Here is an 11,500-nt window from a genome sequence, read left to right as displayed (position 1 = left end):
CCCCAGGCCCTGGTACCACTCTAGCTCTCACCAACTACTATCCCTGCCCTCCAGGAAGCGTGAACTTTCTCAGCTTTCACTTTTGGTTTGGGGGAGAACAGCTTTGGTGTTAGAGTGTTGCCGGATCTGGCAGCTTACTAGCCACGTCTCCGCCAACTTGGTTGAGGTAGCTAGGGTTGGGCCTCATCTCTCTTCCATGGCATGGGTATTCACCATGAGATAAACCTTAAGGGTCAGAACTGCCTTTCCTTCAGCAGCTTTTGGGTCCTAAGTCATGTCATCGGCTCACTGTCCCCGACCTGGGGGCCCTGGGAGAGGTCCCTCGAGTCCAGGCAGAGAAGCCTCTATGGAGAGAAGGTGGTGGTGGTCTCGGCCTCCATACTCATCGAGGAACGTCGGGTGTGCCGGCAGGAAGACCACTGCCGGAGCCGCTCCTGGCTGAGGCAGCCCAAATCCTTGAAGAGCTTGAAGAGGTCATTGCGAAACTTGACGCCGATGAAGGCGTACAGGAAAGGGTTGATGCAGCAGCGGACACTGGCCAGGCTGTAGGTGATATCGTAGGCAATGTTGAGTTGCTTGCTGAGCTCACAGCTGGTGGTGGCATTGGCGTTTACCACTGTCTTGGCCAGGACCACCCCATTGTAGGGCAGCTGGAAGGCTATGAAGACCACCACCACGGCGATGATCACCTTGATGGCCTTGTTGCGTTCGAAGTTGCGCGCCTGCAGCAGGGTGCGGATGATGACAAGGTAGCAGAAGCTCATGGCCACGAGAGGGATCAGGAAGCCCACCACGATCTGGGCCACCTGGATGCTGACCAAGGCCTCCACTTGTTCGGTGATGAGCGAGCACCGCAAGGCCTGCTCACTGTTGCTCCTCAGGATGTTGCTGTACAGCATCTCCGGGATGGAGAGCACCGTGGCCAGCAGCCAGATGCACACACAGGAGAGCTTGCTGATGAAAAGGACTCGGGCCCGGTGGCGGTGGGCCGAGACGGCCTGGACAATGGCTACATAGCGGTCGATGCTGATGCAAAGAAGCAGGAGCATGCCGCTGAAGAAGCTTATCTTGTAGACCGCAAAGATGAGCTTGCAAACGTGGACGCCAAAGATCCAGGACTTGGCTGCGCTGTAGGCCCAGAAGGGCAGGGTCAGCAGGAAGAGAATGTCGGCCAGTGCCAGGTTGAGCAGGTAGGTGTCGGTCATGGTCTTGAGCCTTTTGAAGTAGATGTAGGTCAGGATGACCAGCGCGTTGCCCACCAGGCCCAGGAAGCAGATGATGGAGTACATGGTGGGGAGGAACCACGCCTTGAAGTCCCGCACTTCCTTCATGACGCACACAGACTCGAACAGCGTGTAGTCCACCGTGGTGTTTTCTCCGATGTAATCATCTGTGACCTCATCTTGGCACAGGCACACCTGCGGGGAAGGAAACAGGGAAACACGGTCCAGCTTAGCTAAGTGGGTCAAAATCTCCCTGCCCTGGGATTGCCCAGAGCAGTGGTTTCCAAGTGTGGTTCCCATCGTCAGCATCAGCATCAGCATCACCTGCACGTTCTTGGACCCCATCTGATAACCTACTGCACCAGAATCTCAGGGAGTGGGGCCCAGGAATCTGTTTTTTTCTAAACCTTCCAGGTGATTCTTTGGTTTGAAATCAGTTCTTCTGAAGTTTTAACACGTATATGTGCTGATAGAGGACTGGAAATAGTCTGGGCTTTGGGGTCAAATGAACCTTGAGATGGTTAAACACACATGTCTCTGAGCCTCTGTTTTCTCCTCTGTGAAATGGACATGAATGCCATCACCTTCACATGGTTGTTGTGAGGTTCCTAACCCAGGTTCAGGCACCAAATTTGTCCCTACGGAGGTTTTATTTTGTGGGGGCCCATGTTTTTCTTCTTGAGCCTCCTTCAGAACCTGGTAGAAAGAGCTTTCCAGAAGGGAGCTACAAAATACCTCAGCTTTTGAGGGAAAATCCACCTTGGAGTTAAGGTTGAGGAGGTCCTGGAGTGAGAAGAGAGGAAGGCAAAAGCTCTGTTAAGAGACTGCATTGGGCCTGGCCAGCATGGCTCAGCGGTTGAGCATTGACCTAGGATCCAGGAGATCTTGGTTCGATTCCTGGTCAGGGCACATGCCCCGGTTGCGGGCTCGATCCCCAGTCGGGGGCGTGCAGGAGGCAGCCAATCAATGACTCTCTCATCATTGATGTTTCTCTCTCTCTCTCCCTCTCTCCTTTCTTCTCTCTGAAATCAATAAAGATATATTAAAAAAAAAAAAAGAGAGAGAGATTGTATTGACCTGGTTTGGGACAAGCTGCAGTGATCATGGGTGGCGGGCAACTTGAAGACTTTTATGGACCCCTGGAGCCCGGGGCACAGTGCCCTGGACACAGTGGGACTCAGGCAACTGGTGTCCAGTGCACTGAACTCCACAGCAGGGCCACTGCCTCCTCAGCTGTGACCCGGTCCTCTTGGAGTCCCTGGAAGGAAGCACGGCTCTGTCTCCTACCATCTCCTCCCACCTCTGCCTCTGTCTTCCTTGCAGTCTCTTCAGGCAGATCCCAAACAGCTGGGCTCAGCTGCTCAGGACTTTTTTTAAGCCAGTCTGCAGAGTAGGGTGAAGGTTTAAGCGGCCTGCTGAGATTTTATCAATGAAGGAGGGTTGATGCGTCGGCTCAGGCCTCTGCACAGCGGCACAGTGACGGCTGAGCCTGCAGGGCTGGCAGCTGGGCTGGAAGCTGGTGGTCCCTTCTCTGGGAACTGGGCTCTGGGCAGCTCAACATGATGGGTTCTCATATAGTTGGGAAGCTGGAGGGACTTTAAAGATGGGGCAAGGGAGGCAGGCACTGGGAGAAGCCATGTGGCTCGCTCAGGGTTATGTGGCCAGAAGCGGAGCCCAGTCTCCCGACTTCCCTGTATCCTGTCTCCGTCCTCTGACTTTCAGTTCTGGATTCATCACTGTCCTGCTTGGGGACAGGTTGAGGAAAAAAATAACACCCAGGAGCCTTCCCTTTGGGTATTGTTGTCTCGAAAAGAAAAGTCAGTGGTAACTTCTTTCCCCTCACCTGGGCATGACTGCAGCCCAGTCACAGGAAGGGTCAGGCCTTAGGTCTGGGCCCCTGGACATAGGGGGCTCTGGACCTTCCACTCGTTCTCTATGATGTGTGCTCCCCACCACTCCTGCCTTCTCTTTCCCCCTTTACTTCCCCCCACCAAAGAGCCACCAGACTTGACGCCTGTGCAGCCCACAGCCCCACCACATCCTGCCCCATCTGAACCACCTCCATCCACCCCAGTAAAGAGAATGAGTCCCAGCTGTCCCTCGTCCCCTCCCCCACCTTCCAGCCTCTGCTGGTAGTAATACAGCCCCTCCAGAGTCCTGGGAACAGGGGAGAGAGAGGGGAGGGAGTGGTGATGGGGAAGGGGCCGGGCTGCGGGCTGCAGCCCAAGCTTTAGGGGGCCTCTGGGATGGGGTTCTGGGAACCATGCCCAGCTTGGGGCCTGCCTCTGGCCCGAGCTCCTGGAAAGCTGCCCCTCTGGCCTCCAGACCTGGGGGATTGCCAAATCTGAATTATTGCTTCTCCAGCTCTGGTCTCAGCTGCCTCTCCTCCTCCAAGACAGCTCTCATCCCCAACAAATGGGGGAGAGTCCACTCCATGAGTTATAGTTTCTTCTAACTCTGGCACTTGATGGGGGCAGATTTTCTGTCTCCACTTCTGGGATTGAGAAACAAAGCCTTATGAACTGGAGGCCTTTCTTCCTGCCGAGTTCAGGCCCCTGTAAAGTATGTGCACCCCTCCACCCCCTCCCACCCCCAGGGTCCTGCGCTCCATCTTCCCCCCTCCAGTGGGGTGCAGATGAGTTTCTATTTTACAAAAGGAAACTGGGCTTCTAGGGGAGCCTTTGGATGGAGGTTGGAGAGGGAGGCAGCCTTGGGATGATAGGACAGTAACCAGGCCACCATACCAAAGGTTCTTTTCTCAGCTCACTAAAACATGAACTTTTACATGCATGGGTGTGCACACATATGTGCAAAACTCAGCAACCAGACAGCTTTTGGTTCTTGCAGCTCCTCTCTCTGAGAGCTCAGCCAGGGTCCACATTTCTGTCTTTTGGATGGGGATATTGGGAGTGGGTGGGGAAGGTGGTGGTAACTTATTTCCCTCATGTTTTAAGTGGAGTAAAGGCTCTCTAGGGTCACTCAGCAGATGGAGAGGGGCGAACATCAGCTTAACGAATGGTGAGTGGGTTAGTGTCTGGGTCTGTTTCCTTCCAGCAAATGCCCAGTTGCTCCACCAGAGCCTCGGACTTGGAAGGGGTGGGCTTGGGGACAGGAGTGTGGAGGAGGGAACCTCACCTGGAAAACAACGAGGAGAGCCACCACCAGCACACTTTTCATTGGCTTCCCTGTGAGAGACAAAGTGAGAAAGTTATTGCTTGGCAGGGGCAGTTCTTTGTTACTAAAGAAAGCCACTGAGATAGAGATGCTGATGGAGCTTTCATCACATGCTACAGGCGCTGCATTTGCCCAAAGAGAACATCAGAACCAGATTGTGCTTCGGAGCACCTGGCCAGCTGCCTGGCCTCGCTGCCCTCCCCTCCTCCCCTTCCTGCGCTGCGAGGTCCCCGAAAGGAGCAGATCAGAATGCAGGGCAGTCTCCCCCTTCTGCTCTTCAGGGTCTCTTTTAGAGTTGGAGGGTCTACCCTGGCCCAGACCAGCCCTCAAAGTTGGGCTTCAACTGACCTTGACTCCTGGGTCTGAATGGCCTCCTCCCACTCTAGGAAGCAATTCCCTGGTAGAGGGGGGTGTGTGTGTGTGTGTCCCCTACACTGCTCCGGTGCCAGCAGCCACTGGGGAGCATTTCTCCTGTGCCTAGCTATCTTCTGAGGGAGGCCGGCTGATTTCACAGGGCTGGGTAGAGGAGTGTTACACACTGGCCTCTCAGGAATGGATGAGAGAGTGTTCTGTGGTGCCCCCCAACACCCCTTCATTCAGCTGACATTCATCCAGCGCTTACTCTTGGTTCACCTGGCCCACCCCTCAGCCTGCCTTTGGGGCAGGGACCTCTTCCCTCTTACCCAGGCAGGCCCAGGCCAGAGGAGGTGCCCAGGGATTGTGTGCTGACAAATAAATACAAGAATGAATTCCTTGCTTGCCCTTCAAGGAAGGAGGCACCAAGGTAGCCTGAGAGGGCACTGTCTTGTGAGAGTGTGGCAGGATGGAGACTATTTCTTGTGGTAACTACGTTGTTGTGTTTTTTTGCTTGACTGAAGTGTGCGCATTTGCTTTCTCTTCTTTAAGTTTTTTTCTAATTCAGACCTGTGGGCTGCGAGTGGAAGGGGAACATGAGGTCAGCTATGGGAAGAGGCCCTGCCCAGAGCAGGCTTCAGAGCCTGGGTATATTCTGGAAATCAGGAGGCTCTCCTTGGGTCTGAACAGCTGGTTGAGCCCCAGGTTAGCAGAAGGCCTGATGTGTTGCAGATGGAGGGCAGGCACCTGGCCTCTTACTTTTGGTCTGTGGCTGAGCTGAGGGCTGGACCTGGAGCTCATTTCCTCCGAGGGCCGAGCAGGGAGGACAGCTCACAGGGTAACTTATGTAGAAGTCCTATCTCACCTGACAGCCTTGGAGCACCCCAAGGAAAGGAGCTGTGTCTCCTTCACCTTCGTAGCCCCTTCTCCATTACTTGACTCTCAAATCTGGCCCACAGGAAACAGTCTGTGATGCCATCAACGAATGCCAAGACAGGACTTGCAGGCTCCCCTCCCCCCGCACCTCTAGTCTCAGTACCAACAGGGAAGTGGCTGGGACCCTGCTTTAAACACCTTCTGGAGGCTGGGGCCCCCTCCAGCAAGCAGAGGCCCCTGCTTCCCGAGGAGGCAGCACATTCCCAGCGAGCCTGTGTACTTGGCCACAGCACCACCTGCTGGAAGTCGGCTTCATGACCCAAGTGGCAGTGAATGTTTTCAGAGGGACTGCCTAAGGCAGAGATTCTGGGCTTGGGGGTCCCCGGGGGAGGGAGGCCCAGGCATCAAGTCACATAAATAGATAGGCACCTCTCTCACTTCAAGCAAGTTGTACTGCATGTTACTGCTAGACACGTCTTCCTAAAGCAAAACTTGGATGCCACCCCCTCCACACTGTGCCCTCCTAAATCCTTAGGACCTCTCTACCCAACCCTAGGGAAGAGGGTCCAGATGCTTAGTTAGCACGGCAGTCAAGCCCTCTGCTGTCTCCTTGGGCCTGCCTTCCTAGCTGTGTCTTCCATCCCTTGGGACAGGCACCCACTGCCCCATTGTCCCTAGCTTGCGTTTGAGTATTTGTAGCCCTCGGAGGAAATGGATCCTCATGCGACATCATAGCTCCTCTCTCTCATTCCCCTTTCTTGCTGAATTACCCCAGAGCCTCTGAGCTCCTGTCCAGATCTCTCCCCTAACCACACTCTCTTCAGGGTCCAACGAACAAACCACCCATCCACCACTGACTCATCTTGATGTGAAGCGCTCGAGGTTTCTCTAAACACGAGTCTTTCGGTTACTCTAGAGAATGCCCACTCTGACTGTCAGTGAGAACTGAGAAACCTCAAAGTTTTGATAAGTCACAACGGGTGAAACACAAGGAGCGAGAACTGTTTCTGTTTTACTCCGTTAGCTCCTTCTCCTGGGCCCTGTCCCATTCTTTTTTGCCACTATCTAGAGTAGGGGGTAGGGTAAGGAGCTGGGGTGTGTGTGTGTGTATGAGTGTGTGTATGTGTGTAGGTGATTTCTCATTCCAGCTATGTTGGAGATGACAAATGAGCAGGTATCCTATAAGACCAGAATAGGCCATTTTCAAGAATGGTGACCAAATGGGAACTTAGGGGAACTCTGGTGTGTGGCAGAGGGGGCCTGGTTGGCCACCATGAGTCAGATCATTTCTGTCTGTTACAAAGTCATAAAGCAACTGGCTTTGGGCAGCAACTTGGGTGAGACCAGTGAAGCTGAAAATCTGAGGGGTTGAGGAGTGGTTTACTTATGTGCTGGGTATTTTCTGAGTTTTTGAGTTTCTAGTAATGATCACAATGAACAGAAAATTCCCTGGGACTCCAACCTGAGCCCCAGCAAGAGAAACTCCCTTCTTGTCTGGGAGGAGGGGATTGTTGGCTGGCTGCTCCCCCAAGCCCTGAACTTTCATCCCCACATTTTCCAGGACTTTCAGGAGACTCAGGGAATCATGGCTGCCCAGCAACTGGTCCCCAAAGTCACCCCAAACCTTTTCTTCTTAGTAATTCCTCACCTGCCAACACAACTTTTCTCTTTTGGGGGCAAGGGAGGGGAGTGGAAGAGGCAGGGAAGTGGTAGGAATCTGGAGAGAAGGTGAGAGGCCTGGGGACTCTCTTCCAGACAATAGGCAGGGATGGATGACAGCTGGTTGAATCTTGCAGTTGCTATGATATCCACTGCTTTATCTAGTGATATAATTCGTATTTACTGAGCTCTCACTATGCACCAAACTGTTTCCATGTACTATCATTTCATCCTCACAAAAGCCCTATGAGATAGGTACTGGGAAACAAGCACAGCGAGATTAGTAACTTTCCCAGAGTCAACTGGCTAGCAGTGGAGATGGGCTTTGAACCTGTCTGACTCCAGAAATGGCACCCCTAACCGCTCTTCTGTGTCTCTTCTTTGTCTTTATGCATCTCTCTCTCTCATAACATCCTGTGAGTTATCCCTTGTTATTCTCATTCTATATTTCAGAAAATAGAGGCCCAGAGTGGTTAAGCCACTTGCCTAGGGTCACACAGCTGCTAAGAGATTTGAATGGAATTCTCACTACTGAGCAAGTCTACATTTCCGATGAGCCTGCGGTGTGTGGGGACCTCCATGGAGCCTGAAGGGAATCCTCACTCCCCCACATCCCACTGGTCACCCAGTTCTGTTGCTTCTCTCCCCCCAACATCTCAGAGCTAGCCCCCCACCTCTGCCCTGACATAAGGCTTTGCTGCCCCCTGGCTGTCAGAGAACTCCTTCTGAAATACAAATCTCATCCTTTAACTCAGCTAATTGAAAAAGAAAAATCTTCACTGGCTTCCCATCACTTTCAGGATAAAGCCCAAACTCCTTAGCAACGCCACACAAAATCTTAAGGATCAGCCCTGCCTGTCCCTCCTGCCTTCCTTCCTACCTTCCTTCTTGGCATGGCCATAGCTGGCTGGCCATCCAGGAGCCTGAAAACTGAGCCCCCAGGACATTCTGATTGGATGCACGGAGTTTACAAAAAATTAGGTTTGGCTGCTTTAAGTGGGGCTTGCACCCTCTGGTTCACTCTGCTCCCTCCCCTTAGTCCATCTTATGCCCATTTCCACATTTACCCTGCTGGGTAACTGAGTCTGCTATCACTGTCCCATACCGGACCTCTTGTTCCTTCCCTGGTTTGCTCCTATGCACCCTTTAAAACCCGACTTAAATGTTTCCTGGCTCATGTTCGCTATTCCTTTCTTTGAGCTTTATAAGCATCTTGCCCGGCACCCCATCAGCACCATGTCTCGCTCTGTTGCCTTGGCTAGTGACATCTGTATTCTCCTCCTTACCAGACTGGTCATGCCTGAATCAATGATAGCTGACTGAAAGAAAGTACCAAACAAAGAGGAGAGATTTTCCAACAGCTCCCCCAAGCTACAGCAGACCCCTCTTCCCCAGCCAAGCTCCCAGAAGGCCAGGAGGGATTGGCCCTGAATTCCTTCAGCAGTCCCCTCTGCTGCCATATCTGGCCAAGCTGTGAGAGAGGAGTCTCTGGCAGGTTTAATTATTTTTTTCTCTGCTTTGGAAAATTCTAACTGAGATCTCAGGCCACATTTCTTGAAGGTGGGGAGAGCACCTCCGGACTGCTCATTCAAATTGTGAAAAAGACCAGCTCAGCCGGGTTTGGCATTTTCATTTTGTGTAACAGAAACTCAGCCCCCTCACCTACCCCTTGCTCCCTTCTGGGCCGATGAAGAACGAAAAACAGACCTGCCTTACCAAAGGTCCACAGTCTGTTCTGAGCGAAAGCTGTCCCCACCCCACCAGTATTTCGGGTTTCGCCACTGGGGCTCTCTCCAATTAAGCAAAGCAACCAGAACATCCCTTTCTCCTGGGCCAGAGGTTGCCCTCCCTCCCTGCATCAAAGCCTGTGGGTCTAGCACCCCCAAACCTAGGTCTGGAGGAGAACCCTCGGTGGTGTGCTGGAGCTGGCTTTCATAGGCTTGTTAGACAGGGTTGTAATCTCGCTCCAAGTCTGTGTTCAGTCACCTCGTGGCTTGATATTGGCTGGAAGCTTGAAATCAGCTATGGTGGGAGAATTTACACTATGGAAATTGGCAAGCACTACAAATCGGGGCCATCATCCACCCTGGGGAGCTGGTTTTCAAGCATTTACCAGCCCACCACTGTGACACTGCTTGGTTCCCTTGACAGAGGTCAAACAGAGAGTCAGGAGCAAGGTGTGCAGTGGATGACTGCATCCGGGGACTGTGGTCAGTGGGGGCAGATGGCTGGGGAGTAGGATTAGAAGGAAGGCTGCTGGGAGGAGAGAAAGTTGGAAGAGATTTTAGAACACTAAAACTCAGAGTTCTTGACACCATTCATTAATTCTGTAAACGTGTTCTGATCACACCCCGAAAGTACCTTGCAGAGATGCAAGGATCAGACCCTGCCTTCCAGGAGTTCAGCTGGTGCACTGACTGGCCACTTTAACCCTGTCACAGTGGTTTGCTGGGTCCACCCAGGTCTCTGGGCGGATGAGAAAGGCAGAGATGAAGGCAAAAGGCTGTGGTATGGTGGGGAGGGTTGTGAGGACAGCAGAGGGTGCACTGAGGAACCTTCACTTTTTAAAGCCAACCCCTTGTGGCTTTGAGGCCACCGTGGTGCTTGCTTGCTGGTGAGAACGAGCCATCCAGGAACATGGCCTTCGTAACCTCGGCAGGGTCTGACTCCTCAGCTGAGATTTATAAATGGGGTCTCTGGAGTTGGACACACCCTGCCCCCCCAAACCTCTCAGGGCTTCCCTTGTACTCTCTCTAGTTAGGAGCAAGGTTAGATGGGAGGATGGGTTTTTTAAAGAGAAGAGTCATCTGCCTGGGTAGAAAAAGTGAAGAATTGAGGCAGGGTCTGTGCTGGAGGCCCGGCCTGTGACTTCTCTAAGCTGAATGCCCCTTGCTGTGCCATTTTATGTTCTCACCCAGCCTTTGACCTGCAAGAGGCAGGAGTGAGGCTGGTGGGATGTGCAGCAGAGAGACAATAACCCAGCCCGCGTGTGCATGCAGAGCACCGCTTGCGCAGTGCAGTCACCTTGAACTTGCTCCCCTCCCTAAGCCCCAGAGAACGGAGAGTCTATCAGCAGTGGGGGGAAGGTGGGAACTGGGGGGGACTGAAGGGCCCAGAGTCCCCTGAGAGTTTCCCCCTGATGAAACGGGTCTGAAGAGCCTCACCCATCATCCCAAGCTGAGGTGAGAACAGGTGCTGTCCAGATCACCACCAACCCCAGCCCTGCCACCCCCTTCAGTCCCACTGATCTGGAAAGGCACAGCCTCGACCCCTCGGTCTGTCCTGGACCAGTGGTTAGCCCTCCCCTAGGTCTGAAAGGTGCACCTTTGTGCCTGGCGTTCTGACTTCCATCAAGCAGACGGGCCTCCTCGGGAGGCTTTGTCACGCATTCCGCCCCCAGCCTCCACCCCCATTCCACAGAGTCAGTCTGGGTGTCAGCGCGCCTGGTGCTGCTCCCTCGCACGGGGAGGCTCACTCACCCAAGTCCATGACACTCTCAGGGCAGCTGAAACCACGCAGGAAGGCTGGGCGCGGGCTTGTGCTCCCCTGTCTGGGGAGGAAGTGGTATGAGCCCCTTTTAAGTTGTAGAAGAGCCATCCCCTCCCCTGCCCCTCCCACACCGCCCCTCCCTCCAGTCCAGCCTCACAGGCACATCTGGGCACCCAGAGGTGGGAAGCATGACAGAGTGCCAGCCCACTGGCTTGTCACAGGGTCATGAATCATCTGGTCATTTATATTTCAAAAGCCCCCAGGGGCCCTTCAGGAAAAACAAAGTACCAGCCCAAGGCAGGGCAATAGGTACCATTTCTTGATTCAACAAATATTTAGAGCCCAAATACCATGTGCGGGGGAGTCAGAGACCCAGTGAGGACTGTATCCCCACCCTTCCCTTGCTCTGCTCTCTGTCACAGGGGACTACATTTCCCAAACCACTTTGCCCTCTGCCTTCTGGGTAGGTTTGGCCAAAGAGAGGCACTGAAAGATGATGGACGGAAGAGAAGGGATCTGCTCAAGTATATCTCCCCTTCCCTTCCCTTCCCTTCCCTTCCCTTCCCTTCCCTTCCCTTCCCTTCCCTTCCCTTCCCTTCCCTTCCCTTCCCTTCCCTTCCCTTCCCTTCCCTTCCCTTCCCTTCCCTTCCCTTCCCTTCCCTTCCCTCCCCTCCCCTCCCCTCCCCTCCCCTCCCCTCCCCTCCCCTCCCCTCCCCTCCCCTCCC

At 53.7% G+C, this 11,500-nt stretch overlaps 1 protein-coding gene across 1 annotated transcript; it reads right to left on the bottom strand.

The window, feature by feature from the left end:
* Positions 1-344: 344 nt before the first annotated feature.
* Positions 345-10,775, bottom strand: CCR7 (C-C motif chemokine receptor 7). Its single transcript, XM_016215054.2, has 3 exons — positions 10,766-10,775; positions 4,359-4,408; positions 345-1,418 (listed from the first exon to the last, which is right to left on the bottom strand). Exons 1-3 carry the CDS (start codon positions 10,773-10,775, stop codon positions 345-347), a joined length of 1,134 nt encoding a protein of 377 aa, XP_016070540.1.
* Between the last annotated feature and the right edge of the window lie 725 nt (positions 10,776-11,500).

Source organism: Miniopterus natalensis, chromosome 17, assembly GCF_054644295.1.
Source record: "Miniopterus natalensis isolate mMinNat1 chromosome 17, mMinNat1.hap1, whole genome shotgun sequence".
In the NCBI taxonomy this organism is placed as follows: Eukaryota; Metazoa; Chordata; class Mammalia; order Chiroptera; family Miniopteridae; genus Miniopterus; species Miniopterus natalensis.
Note: the sequence above shows the minus strand (reverse complement) of the source record. Positions and strands in the feature narration are given on the sequence as shown.

Coding starts and splice junctions, on each gene's coding strand:
- CCR7 (XM_016215054.2), bottom strand. Junction 1,419..4,358: donor CTCTCCTCGTTGTTTTCCAG/GTGAGGTTCCCT, acceptor CCTTCCCCGCAG/GTGTGCCTGTGCCAAGATGA.